General features: G+C 40.9%; 1 protein-coding gene across 1 annotated transcript in view; it reads right to left on the reverse strand.

The window, feature by feature from the left end:
- Positions 1-249: 249 nt before the first annotated feature.
- Positions 250-12,748, reverse strand: part of IPCEF1 (interaction protein for cytohesin exchange factors 1) — a 178,735-nt gene continuing 166,236 nt past the window's right edge. Inside the window, exon 12 of the mRNA XM_004477802.4 lies at positions 250-5,376. Within this exon, the coding sequence (XP_004477859.1) occupies positions 5,176-5,376 (201 nt within the window). The 3' untranslated portion in view covers positions 250-5,175. The remainder of the gene's footprint in view (positions 5,377-12,748) is intronic.

Raw genomic sequence — 12,748 nt, forward strand, 5'->3', positions numbered from 1 at the left:
TAATGAAAATGCTCTAATAATGATTGATAACTACAGAATACCATTGAATGTACACTTTGAATGAATTTGTGCTTTATTAACATGGATAAATAAAACTAATTTTTTAAAAATCAATAGAATCATTCCAAAAAAAAAGGAAAGATGTGTTGTGTGATTGCTACTGAAATGAGTCTGACATTCACTTACAGATTACACGTTACATTAAGGTGATGGGTTGGGAAGTTAGAGAAAAAGAAAGGCAATTCATTGTAATATTTTAAGATTTTATTTGTGCATAGTTTATGGAAATACCTTATGTCTTGTAAGGAACACATGTGCCACAGGTTTTAACTTTTATGATCTGAAATTTTCTTTAATTCTCTAAACAGAATGTCGTGCCAGTCAACAAGAACCTATAGTACGTGCAAGTCAAAATTTGTGGACCGACAGCAATTTCAAAAAATCTAAATACTGTTGTACTAATAAACCTATAAACTGGAGAAGACCACATTGGTGATTAATGAAAATAGATTCCGCAACATAAAGTGATCTTTAATTTATACAAGGAAAATAGCAATAGGCTCTAGGAGTCTGTTATTTTTGTGACTGCCACGAGAGGGCACTGTCCCCTTGGCAGACGATAAAAGCGCAGCCATTAAACACTTCATGGCGAGAGGTTTTTTTCTTCAGGAAGCAACATTGCAGGGCAGGAAATGAACACCAGTGGTATATTTCAAAATGTTCTTCATGTCATCCAACTAAATTGATTTTCTCGTGTTTTTATTTTTATACGTCATGCCACCTTTGCAGTTAAGTGAAAGAGGGTAGATGACAAAGAACAGAAGCACAATACGATGTAAGGTATAATTTCCCCATTAATATCTTCCCCCAGATACCATGCAATGCTAAGATCCCATCCCTGTCATGCAAGGACGTTTAAATACACCGTGATTAAACATCCTGGTTCTTATGACAGGATGCCAAAGGTTTCCACGGAGCATGCTTCCCCTTTGGACTCAAGGTAAAGAATTATCAACACGGAGCAGCTAAGTCTCCTCACAGTAAAAGAATATAAAAACTATTTTTTTTTAAAGCATATAATCTCTTTTTAATATTTTCTATGTGTCATTAGGAGGATGGAGAAGAGTGTCAGGTGGAAGGCACAGATTATACAGGATTAAAGATGGGCAGAGGCGATGAAGAAACTGCTTCCTGCCTCACAACCGAACAAAACATGGGGTGCCCCAATCTATTCTTCACAGAATGGCAGCTTTTTTTGAGGGGTGGAATTATGTCCCCTCCCCAGTGACTTCAAAATGGGTTGTAAAACCACAGTTTCAGTGGCTTATGTTTTCAATTATGGATTACAAAACCCTATGCTGGACAGTCATCTCAGTTTCTAGAACTCTGTTTCTCTGTGAGAGAAGTATACAAAAGATTGGAAGGGAAAGCAATTGGAAAATCTAAGTCAAAAATCACATACTGATAGGGCAGACTTTCAATATAAAGTGACTTTTGGACAGCATCCTCTGGACCTAAATTGCTCATTAAATCATTTCTGTGGCTGTATCAAAATATTATCATTCAGTGAGAATATCTTACAAAGAGATATGTGTCCATGCATGTATATATGGCTTGAATTTGTACAGCACCTTTCCTCAAAATCCTAACACTATTTATTCTTTTTATCTGTTTCATTTCTGTGACTTTGTCATATAAAGACTATTGGAGGAAAGTATCCAAATCCCATGAGAAGACATTGAGAAAGGAAGGTTAAGCGACCAACCTTAGTCACCAGATTTGGTCTCTGACAACACCTGGTGTGAAAAACAGAATATACCCGATTCCTCTAAACAGACCTGTTTCATCCAAGGATCTCACAGAACCTAAGTAGGATAATTTACCTAAGGAAAGGAAGGAAGCACAGAGTGATCAATAAAAAACCCAATTCACAGACAGCCCACCAGCAGCTCTCTGCAAGAATCAAGGCCTCCTCTCAGGCCATTAGGGAGGAGATTCTGCTCATGGGAAAGGAGGCCCCTCAGCTTTCAAGCGGACGACACAGCAAAAAGCCACCACGCGGTGTGCGGGATTTCAGCGCCATGGAAAACGCCGATTCGCCAACTTCAGTGGGCTTTGGAAAGAGAAGGCATGGGATTCGCATTGAAACGCGACTCCAGACACAATCCTCTTCCTTGGCTTCCTGAAGTCTTTGTAGTCATCCCACACTTGAGGATTCTTTCTAGACCTTTGGAGATGTAAACCGTCGTGGCAGAACTGAGAATTCTTCAAAGCAACCTCGAGCACAGGGCCATCCAGTGCGGTCTGTATCACAACGTAGCAGAGAGTGCAGGTGTCATGTCAGCCACCGGTTTGGGTCTGGGGTCTGCAGGCAATAGAGAAAAGCTGTCCTCCCCACAACCCCAGGGCAGGGTCTTCTCCTGGCCCTGGTACCTAACAGGTCATGCTGGTTTGGCCCTACCTCTGCTCAGGGGTTCTCTACTTTCTTCTTGAGTGGTCCGTGGCTGGGTTATAGTACAGTCCACAGACCTTCTGGCTATGATGTAGACCTTTGGTAGTTTCACCTTTGACCAAGAAAAAACTACCCAGGTCACTCCTACATTGAACCTTATGAACAGTGTCAGACTTGCCCTGCCTCCCACCATCCTCTTTGTAGTCACACCTGAGATTGGAGCCCCTGTTTCCAACCAGGACCTGGTGGAGAGCAAGAACATTTACAGAGGAGAAAATGCTATTGGGTGGGCGATTTTGGTCTAGAGGAGACAGAATCATGCAGCTCTGTTTAACTTTCACTTTGGGAGTTTCTGCCAAGAATCCGTTTTAACCGACAAAGAGAAAATTCTGGGTAATATTCTTGAAATGACTTTGAAAAATAACTGTCTGAAAGGCTTGAGCAAGTCATCTTGTGGACCTATTTTGCCTTTAAATTTGAGTAACGGCATTTCCACTAAAAGGTCAGTTAAATGTGTATTAAAGACCAGCCGCAGTAAACCATTTAAATGTGCTCCAAGCCTTGGTCAAACGCTTCCATAGCTCTTCCATTGAGGAGGAACTGTTTAGAAGGCTGTAAGCTAGAAGAATGTTTTAGGTCATACTATTATTTCCTCCCATTACGATTTTGCATTCCCTCAACATTTGGTCTACACTGTGAGTCCTAAACAACCATTCAATAGCTGCGAATCATGGGAAGAATCCATGATAGTTTCCAAAGCAGAAAGTTCAAACATGAGCCGCCCTAGCTAGAAACATCAGGGACCAAGGTAAGGAGCTAAATGATTACTTCTCTCCTGTGAAGACTTGGGGAGCGGGGAGCTGTCTTCCGTGTAGTCCAAGGCCCTAAGTAGCACCTTCCACTTGGCATACAAACATCTAAATGAAAGCTGGGAAGCTTCTATGACTGCAACTTGCTTTCTGGTTTTTCCTTTCTTAATGTGAAGATTGTTTTTTGCTTACCAAATATTAAAACTTCTTGGTAAAACTGGGGAAATATTCAATAAATATTTCCATTTAGCTTGCAGATAAAATTCAGAGGGTTATTTCAAGTTGAATGTCAAGCCACACTCCCATGATACAAAACAACATGTGTTACATCGACAACTTGCCAAAATGGGTTTTTAGTGGGTTGTGGTTATTCTCGTGGTAAGAAATATTCACGGTGCTTAGTAAACGAAGATGGTCATATTGTTTCTTTAACAAAATGACCTCTTCTCTAACAAGGGACCCCAAAATATCTATTATTCTTTAGTCAAAAGACTCTGTTGTGTTTCATAGGATTTAAAGCTTAGGTTTGTTTCATTTGGTTTGATCGCAAAAAGCTTAAAAGAAAGTGCATTTAAAAGAAGGGATAACCTAAGATGAAATTTCTTTTCTAGTTAAAAGAGTGACTTAAAGCAAACAGAGAAATCTAAGAGCACTGGGTTGAGAGAGAGAAAGAGAGATGGGGAGAGATACAAAGCAATAAATCAAAGATTATTAATGCATGCCCCCATATTTATCCCACAAGATTATCTGAGCATTCCTCATATATTAGAGTGCAACATCATAACATCAGTGAATCAACAGTATTCCTATTTTCTCAAGCAAAAAGAATATACTTTGAGAATATATACTGAGCAAAACATATAATAGTATATCATTTTTTAAACCCTAGTAATTTGAACTTCTATAAATATATTTAAATAACAAACATATAATAGATAGCCATCTATTTACATAGGACCCAAAGTGACACATAACCATACAAAAATAAAACAAATCGTGTTTAAACTCTTGCTGATTTTGTTGTTTGTTTGGAGCAAAGGTAATAAAACAATTCAGACGCCCATAATCATCCTTTCAGCAGTGACCTCAGGGAAACTGGCTATAAATCCATACTGTGCAGAAGCACCAGAACCAAGGTCAAAAGCAGCAAACACTTCCTGCTGGACTAGTTTTCTCCTACAGTTGCTTCGAAGACCTAGGAGAGAGCGGAGGTCCCCAGGTGTACTGTGATGCCCTTCTCTAGCTGTTTCATGGAAAAGGAATGTTGATCCGAGGCTCCCACCTGAGTCAACTGTGAAACCACCAAGTTGTCCTCAGAATGGATTACAGACCATGCCTCCAACTTGGGCTCTCCCACAATCCTCTAAGAAGCAATTGTCCACAAGATCTGTAACCAGAGGTTTTGTTCCACAATTCCACACTTGCCCAGCTCCAGTTGCATTCCTCCAGTCCAAAAAAAAAAAAAAAAAAAATCGAGTTGGAGAACTCAGCGACCCAACCAAGGGGAACATATGTATCCTTCTTTAGTAAAACAGAATATTTCTATGAATAATTGCCCCTGGTAAAATTTTATCTTTTGTCTACATAATAGTTGTAATTATCTTGAGAGCAAGGAGCAGAAAAGTGACTTCTCATGCCCCACCTAGAGCCTAGCAGAACCTGAGCTCCCAGCAGGAAAACACGAAATTTCTGCCCAACTGAAATAAATCATGCCCATCGTGATGGATGCTTTACAATTGGAACTCAGAGTCTTGTTGTATTTGGTGCATGCCTTCACCGAAGTTGCATCTTTAGAGGGGAGGTGATGCTTGAGGAACCAGGTTCCTTTTTCCTTTCAAGAAAAAATGTAAGATCTTGCAATCTCTAGAAGTGCTGCTTGGATAACATATAAGGGGAGAGAATCCAGGCTTGTTCTCAAAAAGAACTTTCAAGACAGGCAGAGGAAGGTAGTTTCTCGAGTTCCTGGGGATTGCCTTCAGGGGCAGACGTGGCTCGTTGCTGGTAGATATCCTGAATGAGCAGGGTGTTCACCATTTTCCATTCTCTGTATTTCCTGGCTGTCAGCTTTGGATCATCCAGCAACTGGTTGATGGTGGCGAGGTCATGCTCTTTGCACTGTCCAGGTAGAATAAGAGAGGTAAGGGGATATGGTTGGTGAGAACCTTAATTTCAATAAATCATATTTAGCACTTAAGACATTTATCTTAAAATTACCAAAGTGTTTTGCACATTACTCTTCTAATCTCTATACCTAGCTCAAAAGGTAAGGTAGGACAGTCATTTACGTGTGCTAGCTACAAAGAAGTTCAGTGTCCTCCCCAAGAGTTGGAGAAAGAACTAGACATCTAGCCAATGTCTTCTAAGTACTCTTCCCTGATGAATGGAGTATTGATAGTACCTTGGTATAAGCCTTCTTCCTCCCAAAACTTACAGTTGTATAATCATTCTTTTGACCATCCAAAGTTCACTATGGAAAACTGGAACATAGTACTTTACCTAAGAAATCTTTTAAAATTTTTCAAATACATTTTTTAAAATTTTTAAATAAATCACACACATATTTTCAATGAAAATATACAGAATGAACATACAGTCTACCTTTTGTATTGAAAGAAAAGACTACTGACCCTCCGGCAAAGAGTATTTGTTCAAATAAAGCTAATAGAAAAAAATCTATTCATATTATTTCACTCCTTCATAACCAACACACACATTATTAAAATATCTAGCTCAGATTTGGAGTTTTCTGTAGTCAAGGAACAGAGTAAAAGATGCATTCACTTCCGCACTCAAAAAAAAAAAAAAATCACTCAGTCCTGACAATTTTATCTCAAATCCATTCTTTTTTTTTCCATTCCAATTACCACAGTCCAGATTTTGGTTCCAATATTTCACACTTTGTCTAAGTGCAGCTCCTGCCTCCAATCTCCTCTTTCAATGTGCCAACTACATGGTGGTGCAGGGGGTCCACCCAGAATGCACAGGTTCCTCCAGGTGGCTCCCGTAGTACCCTCAGCTCCCCGTTACCTCATTAGGTCCACCTGTGGCCACTCCGCTCCCTTCTTCTTCCTTTCTATTCTAATAGTATCAACCTGCATTTCCACCCACACAGTGCTATTCACACCTGCATGAGGTTGCACCACACCATGTGGAGAAGCTTCCTCACCTTTCTTCACCTGATTAACTCTAATTCATTGTTTCTTCCACATGGAACACAACACCAACTTCCTTTGCCTGATTTTACTATAACTCATAAATCTGTATTCACTCTTGGCATCAGGTTCTCCCCTGAACTCCCAGATTGGAAAGCTTTTTTTCCTATGTTCTCGTGCTTTCTGGTGCTGACAGCTCTCCCGGGAATGACCATGTTATACTGAATTTAACAGTTATGAGTCTGTCATCCCACCTAGCACTTCCTTAAGGAAGGTTCCGTTTTATTCCATCCAGTGCCTGGTGCAGACATTCAGCTCTTGTTCATTGTTGAACCCATCTCTCCACCTACCCCACAACAGCAGGTACTAGTTAAATGTGCCTGGGGAAAATTTCACAACCAAGCCCATTGTTCTCACTGTAAACTCATGACCACCACCCCTAAATGGACTTTCACTGCTAGCCAGCTATGACTAGGTTTCCTCATCTCTTTTTTCACCCCCTCTTCCTAATGACTATTTTAAAACTTCTCATCTCTTCTCAATCATCCTCCTCCATCCTCACATGCAGCTGATGACCTTGCACCCTACTTTTGGAAGAAATGGAAACAATCTCGAGAATTTCTCCCAAGTTCCTATCACCCAGCACAAATGCACACAGCCTGTTAATAGGGATGAAATGTCTGTGCTCCCAGCAAAAGTGAGTCTCTCCACTTGTGCTCTCAGCAAGTGAGAGACTCTCACAGTCTCTCCTCCTCAAGGAAATCACTCCAGCAATTCTTTCTTCTGTCACCAGTTGATCAGGTGATTTCCACTTAATTACTCACACTGGCATACATGTCTGTCATTGTTTCTCCCATCTTAGAAGACTTCTCTTGGCCTACTTCCATGTTCCAGCTAATGCACCACTTTTCTCCCTAGCTCTACATAATAATTCATCACAACAAGGTTGTCTCAACTCACTGTATCCAATTTCCCTGTGTCCATTTGCTCACAGACCCACTTCAGCCAGGTATTTGCCCTCACTGTTCCACCCAAACTGCTCTTCTTTTCAAGGTCATCAGTGATCTCCATGTTGCTAATTCCAATAATCAATTATCCATCTTTAACTCATTTATCAGCAGCATCTAAAACTGTTGACTACTTCTTCTTCTTAAAACATTTTCTTCTCATGACACACTCTCCTGATTTTCTCCATTCCACATGAGCCGCTTATTCTCAGTCTCTTTTGTAAGTTCCTCCTGACTGACCAACCACTTGACATTGAAGTGTCCCCACATCCCACCTTGAACCTCTTCTCAACTCTACCTGCACTGATGCTCTTGGTCATCTCATCTCATCTCTCTCATTCTCCTGATATACTCATGGCCCCAAAAGTACCACTCCAGCCTGACCCCTTCCCTGAACTTCACACTTGTTTGTCTAAACTTCCTTTCAGCAGTTTTGCTTGGACTCCTATTAGGCAGCTTCTGTAACATGTCCAAAACCAAGCTCCCATTATTCTCTTCACCACCAACTACCAATCCACACTGATAAATTTCCCATGGCACTTAAAAGCCGCTCCATCTTTTGAGTTGCAGAACAAAATATTGGAGTCATCCTAGACTTTCATTCTCATATCTAATCCATTAGCAAATCCTGATGGTTCTACCTTCAACATATGACAGACTATGCCACGTCTTTATTCACAACCTTCCAAAGGAAAGGCTTCCCATCTCAGAGTAAAAGCCAAGGTATTTACAACGGCAACACAGCACTATATGACATGACCCCCAGGTGCTCCTCTGACCCACTGCTGCCCTCCCCACCCCTAATCTTCTGCTCCACCCCAGCCACACTGACTTTACTCTTCTTCAAACATGCTAGGCATAACTCCCACTCCCCAGTACCTTGGCATCCTTTGCCTTGGTTACTTTTGCCTAGGACATTCTGTCTCTTATATTCTTGCATCTCATCCCCTTGCTTTTTTCAGGTTTTACTCAAATTCTATCTTTCAAAGAGCCTTTTCATGCATATCCTAATAATGAATCACCATCCAACATTTCTTGTTCCCCTTCTTTTTTATTCTTTTCCAAATTTATCATCACTTAGCATACCATAAAAATTTTTTTTCTATTTTATTATATTCTTTTATCATTTTCTTCCCCCTGCTGAAATGTAAGCTTCATGAGGGCAGGAATTTCTTGTCTGATAGATCCACTGCTATATCCTCAAGTGCCTGAAGGAATATTTGACCCATGGTAGACAGTCACTAAATATTTTCTGGAAAAAAAATGATGTATAAAATAAAGAATGAATGAATAAACTAATTACTCATTTACTTTTTAATTTTTGTTGCATCATGAATGCTATGGAGAATCTGAGGGAGTCTCTCCATCAACAAGTTTATATACAGACACATACATTTTCATAGTTTCAGGGATTCTGCAATCAACAATATTATTTTATCCAAATGAGGCATCTGGTCATGTATCAGTGGCACATAAATACATTATTTGTACTCTACAGTTAGATTTAACTTCAGTTTTGTTTGGGGTGTTTTATTCTATTTCCTTGTTTTCCTCTTTTCATGTTTCTGAATTATTCAAAATAACAGGGATTTCAAGGGAAATCAAGAGAATAAGAATGAGGAGACAGAAGGAGGCCAAGAAGTATATTTGGATGCCAGGAAAGAGAGAAAAATCATGCAGTAGAAAAGTAACCAAGGAAGGAAAACCTAAACTGGAAGCAAAGGAACAGAAGGTTAAACCAATGGGTAGCTGGAAGGGACTGCTATGTAAAAGGCAGAGCCAAGAGATTTTCCTTTCTTCTGAATCCTCAACAACTAGGCATCAAAATGGTCTCTTCAAAAATAATACTAAGATTTTCATCCTCTGCTATCAGCATAGTACTATTCATATGAAGTTATTTAAGGAATTCTACTTCATTCTAAAGGAATTCTGACATCTTCTTTAGAGGGACTTTTTAATATTTTATTGAAAAAGATAATGTGTTCTTTACAGAGTAACAAAATTTGAGAAATTATTTTTTAAAAGGCAAAAATGAATCAATCACCCCTGTATATCTGATGAAACATTTTGGGAAAGCATCTCTTCAACTTTAGGCATTAGGCTGACACTTCCCCTAAGGATTTTGGCCCTTAGAATTTCTCACTATTTGACTCAAACCTACGTTAGTTTGGATAAAAGAAAAAACTGTAGAAAACAATACAAAAGAAGGAAATTCATGAAACAACATAATGAGCTCCTTCCCAGACCAGGCACTTGGGGTCAGCAGCAACAGGTAAGGGCCCTGCCTTTTCCATGCCTCTCAGTGCTTCACCCACTTTCATGTTGCCCTCCCAACATTCAGTGAAAGACTTGACTCAAGACCTAAGCTTTGGAAATGTGTTCTGCCGCAGCAGTTAGAATAAAGGGTGGGTTCATTTTTATATAGGCCAGAGTAAACCACTCATCAGCCTATTAATCACTCAATTCAAAACAGGCTTAGCTCAAAGTCAGTGAATGTCCATCTGTTGGAAATCCCTAATGAACTACATTCAAATATGATACTGTCATTTGCTCAGCTTTCTAGAAGAATTTCTCCAAAGAGCACTCTTTCCAATGCAGTTCCAATGCATTCTTCATCTATGGAATGTGCCTGTCACTAATATAAACATTACTGTTAAAACAGAGTTTCCTCGTTTCCTCAAGAAACTGTTGTCTTTGCCTACTCTCTAGATTTGAGGATTTTAAAATAATAGGGGAAGCAGATTTGGCTCAATGGATAGAGCATCCACCTACCACATGGGAGGACCAGGGTTCAAACCCAGGACCTCCTGACCCATGTGATGAGCTGGCCCACGCGCAGTGCTGATGCGCATAAGGAGTGTCATGCCACGCAGGGGTATCCCCTGAATAGGGGAGCCCCACGCACAAGGAGGGCACCCCGTAAGGAGAGCTGCCCCACGTGAAAAATATGCAGCCTGCCCAGGAGTGGCGCCGCACACACAGAGAGCTGACGCAGCAAGATGAGGCAACAAAAAGAGACACAGATTCCCAGTGCTGCTGACGAGAATACAAGCGGACACAGAGGAGCACATAGCAAATGGACACAGAGAGCAGACAACTGGGGAGAGGTGAAAAGGGGAGGGGGAGAGAAATAAATAAAAAATAAATCTTTAAAATATAATTAAAACAATAGACATTATTGATTGCAATGTAATGTACATACAGAAAAATGGGCGCACATAAAAAGGTGCCTGCTTAGTGAATTATCACAGAGTGAAGACATCTGGGTAACCATCGAGATCAAAAAGGAACACTGTCCAGCACCTCAGAATCTCCACTTATACCCCCTCTTCTTCTTCTAAGGCAACCGCTACCTAGTCTACTTTGAATATTAAAGACAATTAAAAAATAATTCTTGTAGTCTTTCAACATGAATAGACACACACATGCCCAGTTATCTTCCTCTGTTGAATAGGTTGATGTCTTTTTTCCTTCAGCAAGGTCCCTCACCACATCATCAAGTCCTCTCGCCTCCTGATGAGATTAACAGAACAACAGAAGATGGGCTACGTCTCATCAGTTCCTGGCATTGCACTTTCTCAAGGCCACTTGCCATGAAGGTACAGAGAGAACAGTTCTTCGGTTGGGCCCCCAAGATGGCCCCAGTGTTCCCCGCTTCCTGACGTTCATACCCCATAAAATATAATAGCTGGGCTGACCTAGTGGCTTGCTTGAAACACAAAAGGAGAGGGATGTCACTTGCTCACTCGCTCGCTCTCTTACTCTCTCTGAGGGAAGCCAGTTTCCATGTTGTGGAAGAGGTCTGAGGGCAAGGAAAGGGGGGCAGCCTCCAGCCAACACTCAGAAAACAAGTGAGCCCCACAGTTCAACAACCTGTAAGGAACTGAAGCCTACCAACAGCCCCACGAGTGAGCTAGTTGGGCCTGGGGATGACTGCCACTCTGATGACACTTTGATGGCAACTCATCTGAAACCTGGTGGCAAAGGCACCCAAGCCAAGCCACACTCAGACTCCTGCCCCACAGAAATTATGATAAAATTCATTCTTATTGTTTGAAGTTGCTAAGCTTTGAGGTAATTAGTGTCCTAGCAACAGACTTCCAGTGCACTGGGAGGAAAGAAAAAATTGCTGAGCTCATGAAGTACACAGCCATAGTGCACAGAGCACAAGAAACCACCGGACCAGTAAAACCTTTCAATTCTTTCTACTAACTTGGTCTCCCAGTGGTGGGGCCACACCTGATTCTGAGATTGCTGCTCTACAGAAAACCTGGGACCACAGTCTTTCTCCTTCCAGAAATGGCCTGAACTGCCCCTCATCCCCTTACACCTCTACTTCTTGTTTCTCAAGAGTTTCCCTTCCTTGAATGTCCTTCCCTTCTCTTCCCAACATTCTTCAACTTTTACTCATGGCCAGTTGTCGCCACATCCGTGACATGGTCCTTAATGACCTTAGGCAGTTAGCCACTTCCCTCTTTGGGATACCAAAGCACAGCTGCACATAGATAACCACAGCACTCATCTCGTTATGCTTTAGTGATTTGTTTTTCAGCTCTGTCTCCACTTTCCCGTAGGGTTTACCCAATGGTCTTCAGTGCCTAGAACAGTCCCTGGTACATGGTATGATTCCAAAAGTATGTGTTCAATGAACCATTTATTCATTTCTATCAGCTGCCACAGACAAATAAGACAGTAAAATCCCAACATGCATATTACATGGAGTGATCACACTCTGTCCACACTGTAGACTGTAACCTATCTGCCTTTGATATGGGTGCTAGGCTTGTCTTTCCTCAAGAAATACTTGGAATTTATCTGCACATGGATTTTCTTTTTTTATGTGAAATATGCCCTTTCCTTTTTATGTTTTCAGCCTCATTTTTGCAGCCTGTTAAGGTGCTTAAGTTTCCTATTGACCAACAGGGACGTCTGAGTAAGAGTCACTCAGCCATCTCTTTGTAGCCTTGTCCTTTTGATTGCTGCCATTTCTTCCTGGAAAAGGACTCAAAGTTCTTAATGTAAAAGGACACGTCAAAAAGCAGAATTAAATTGCAGGATCTATCAAGGCTTTTCAGAATCGCCAACTCTTCAGCTAATTTGAAACTACTTTACAAAATATCCTGGCCTCCTCCTGCTCATGGTGTAATCCAAATGTAAAAGCGGGAGGCTTTTGTTAACAAGAACCATTTTAGTTTCAGGAGGTCCTGAAAATAGTTTTTGTACATCCTGCATGCCATCCTCTCTTCACATTGTGGAAACATAAAATGTGTACTTCCACTGCTTGACTCTTATGGCATTCCTTGGTCGACAAGTGAGAGTTGCTAAGTC

The sequence above is a fragment of the Dasypus novemcinctus genome, chromosome 28, assembly GCF_030445035.2.
Source record: "Dasypus novemcinctus isolate mDasNov1 chromosome 28, mDasNov1.1.hap2, whole genome shotgun sequence".
Lineage (NCBI taxonomy): Eukaryota > Metazoa > Chordata > Mammalia > Cingulata > Dasypodidae > Dasypus > Dasypus novemcinctus.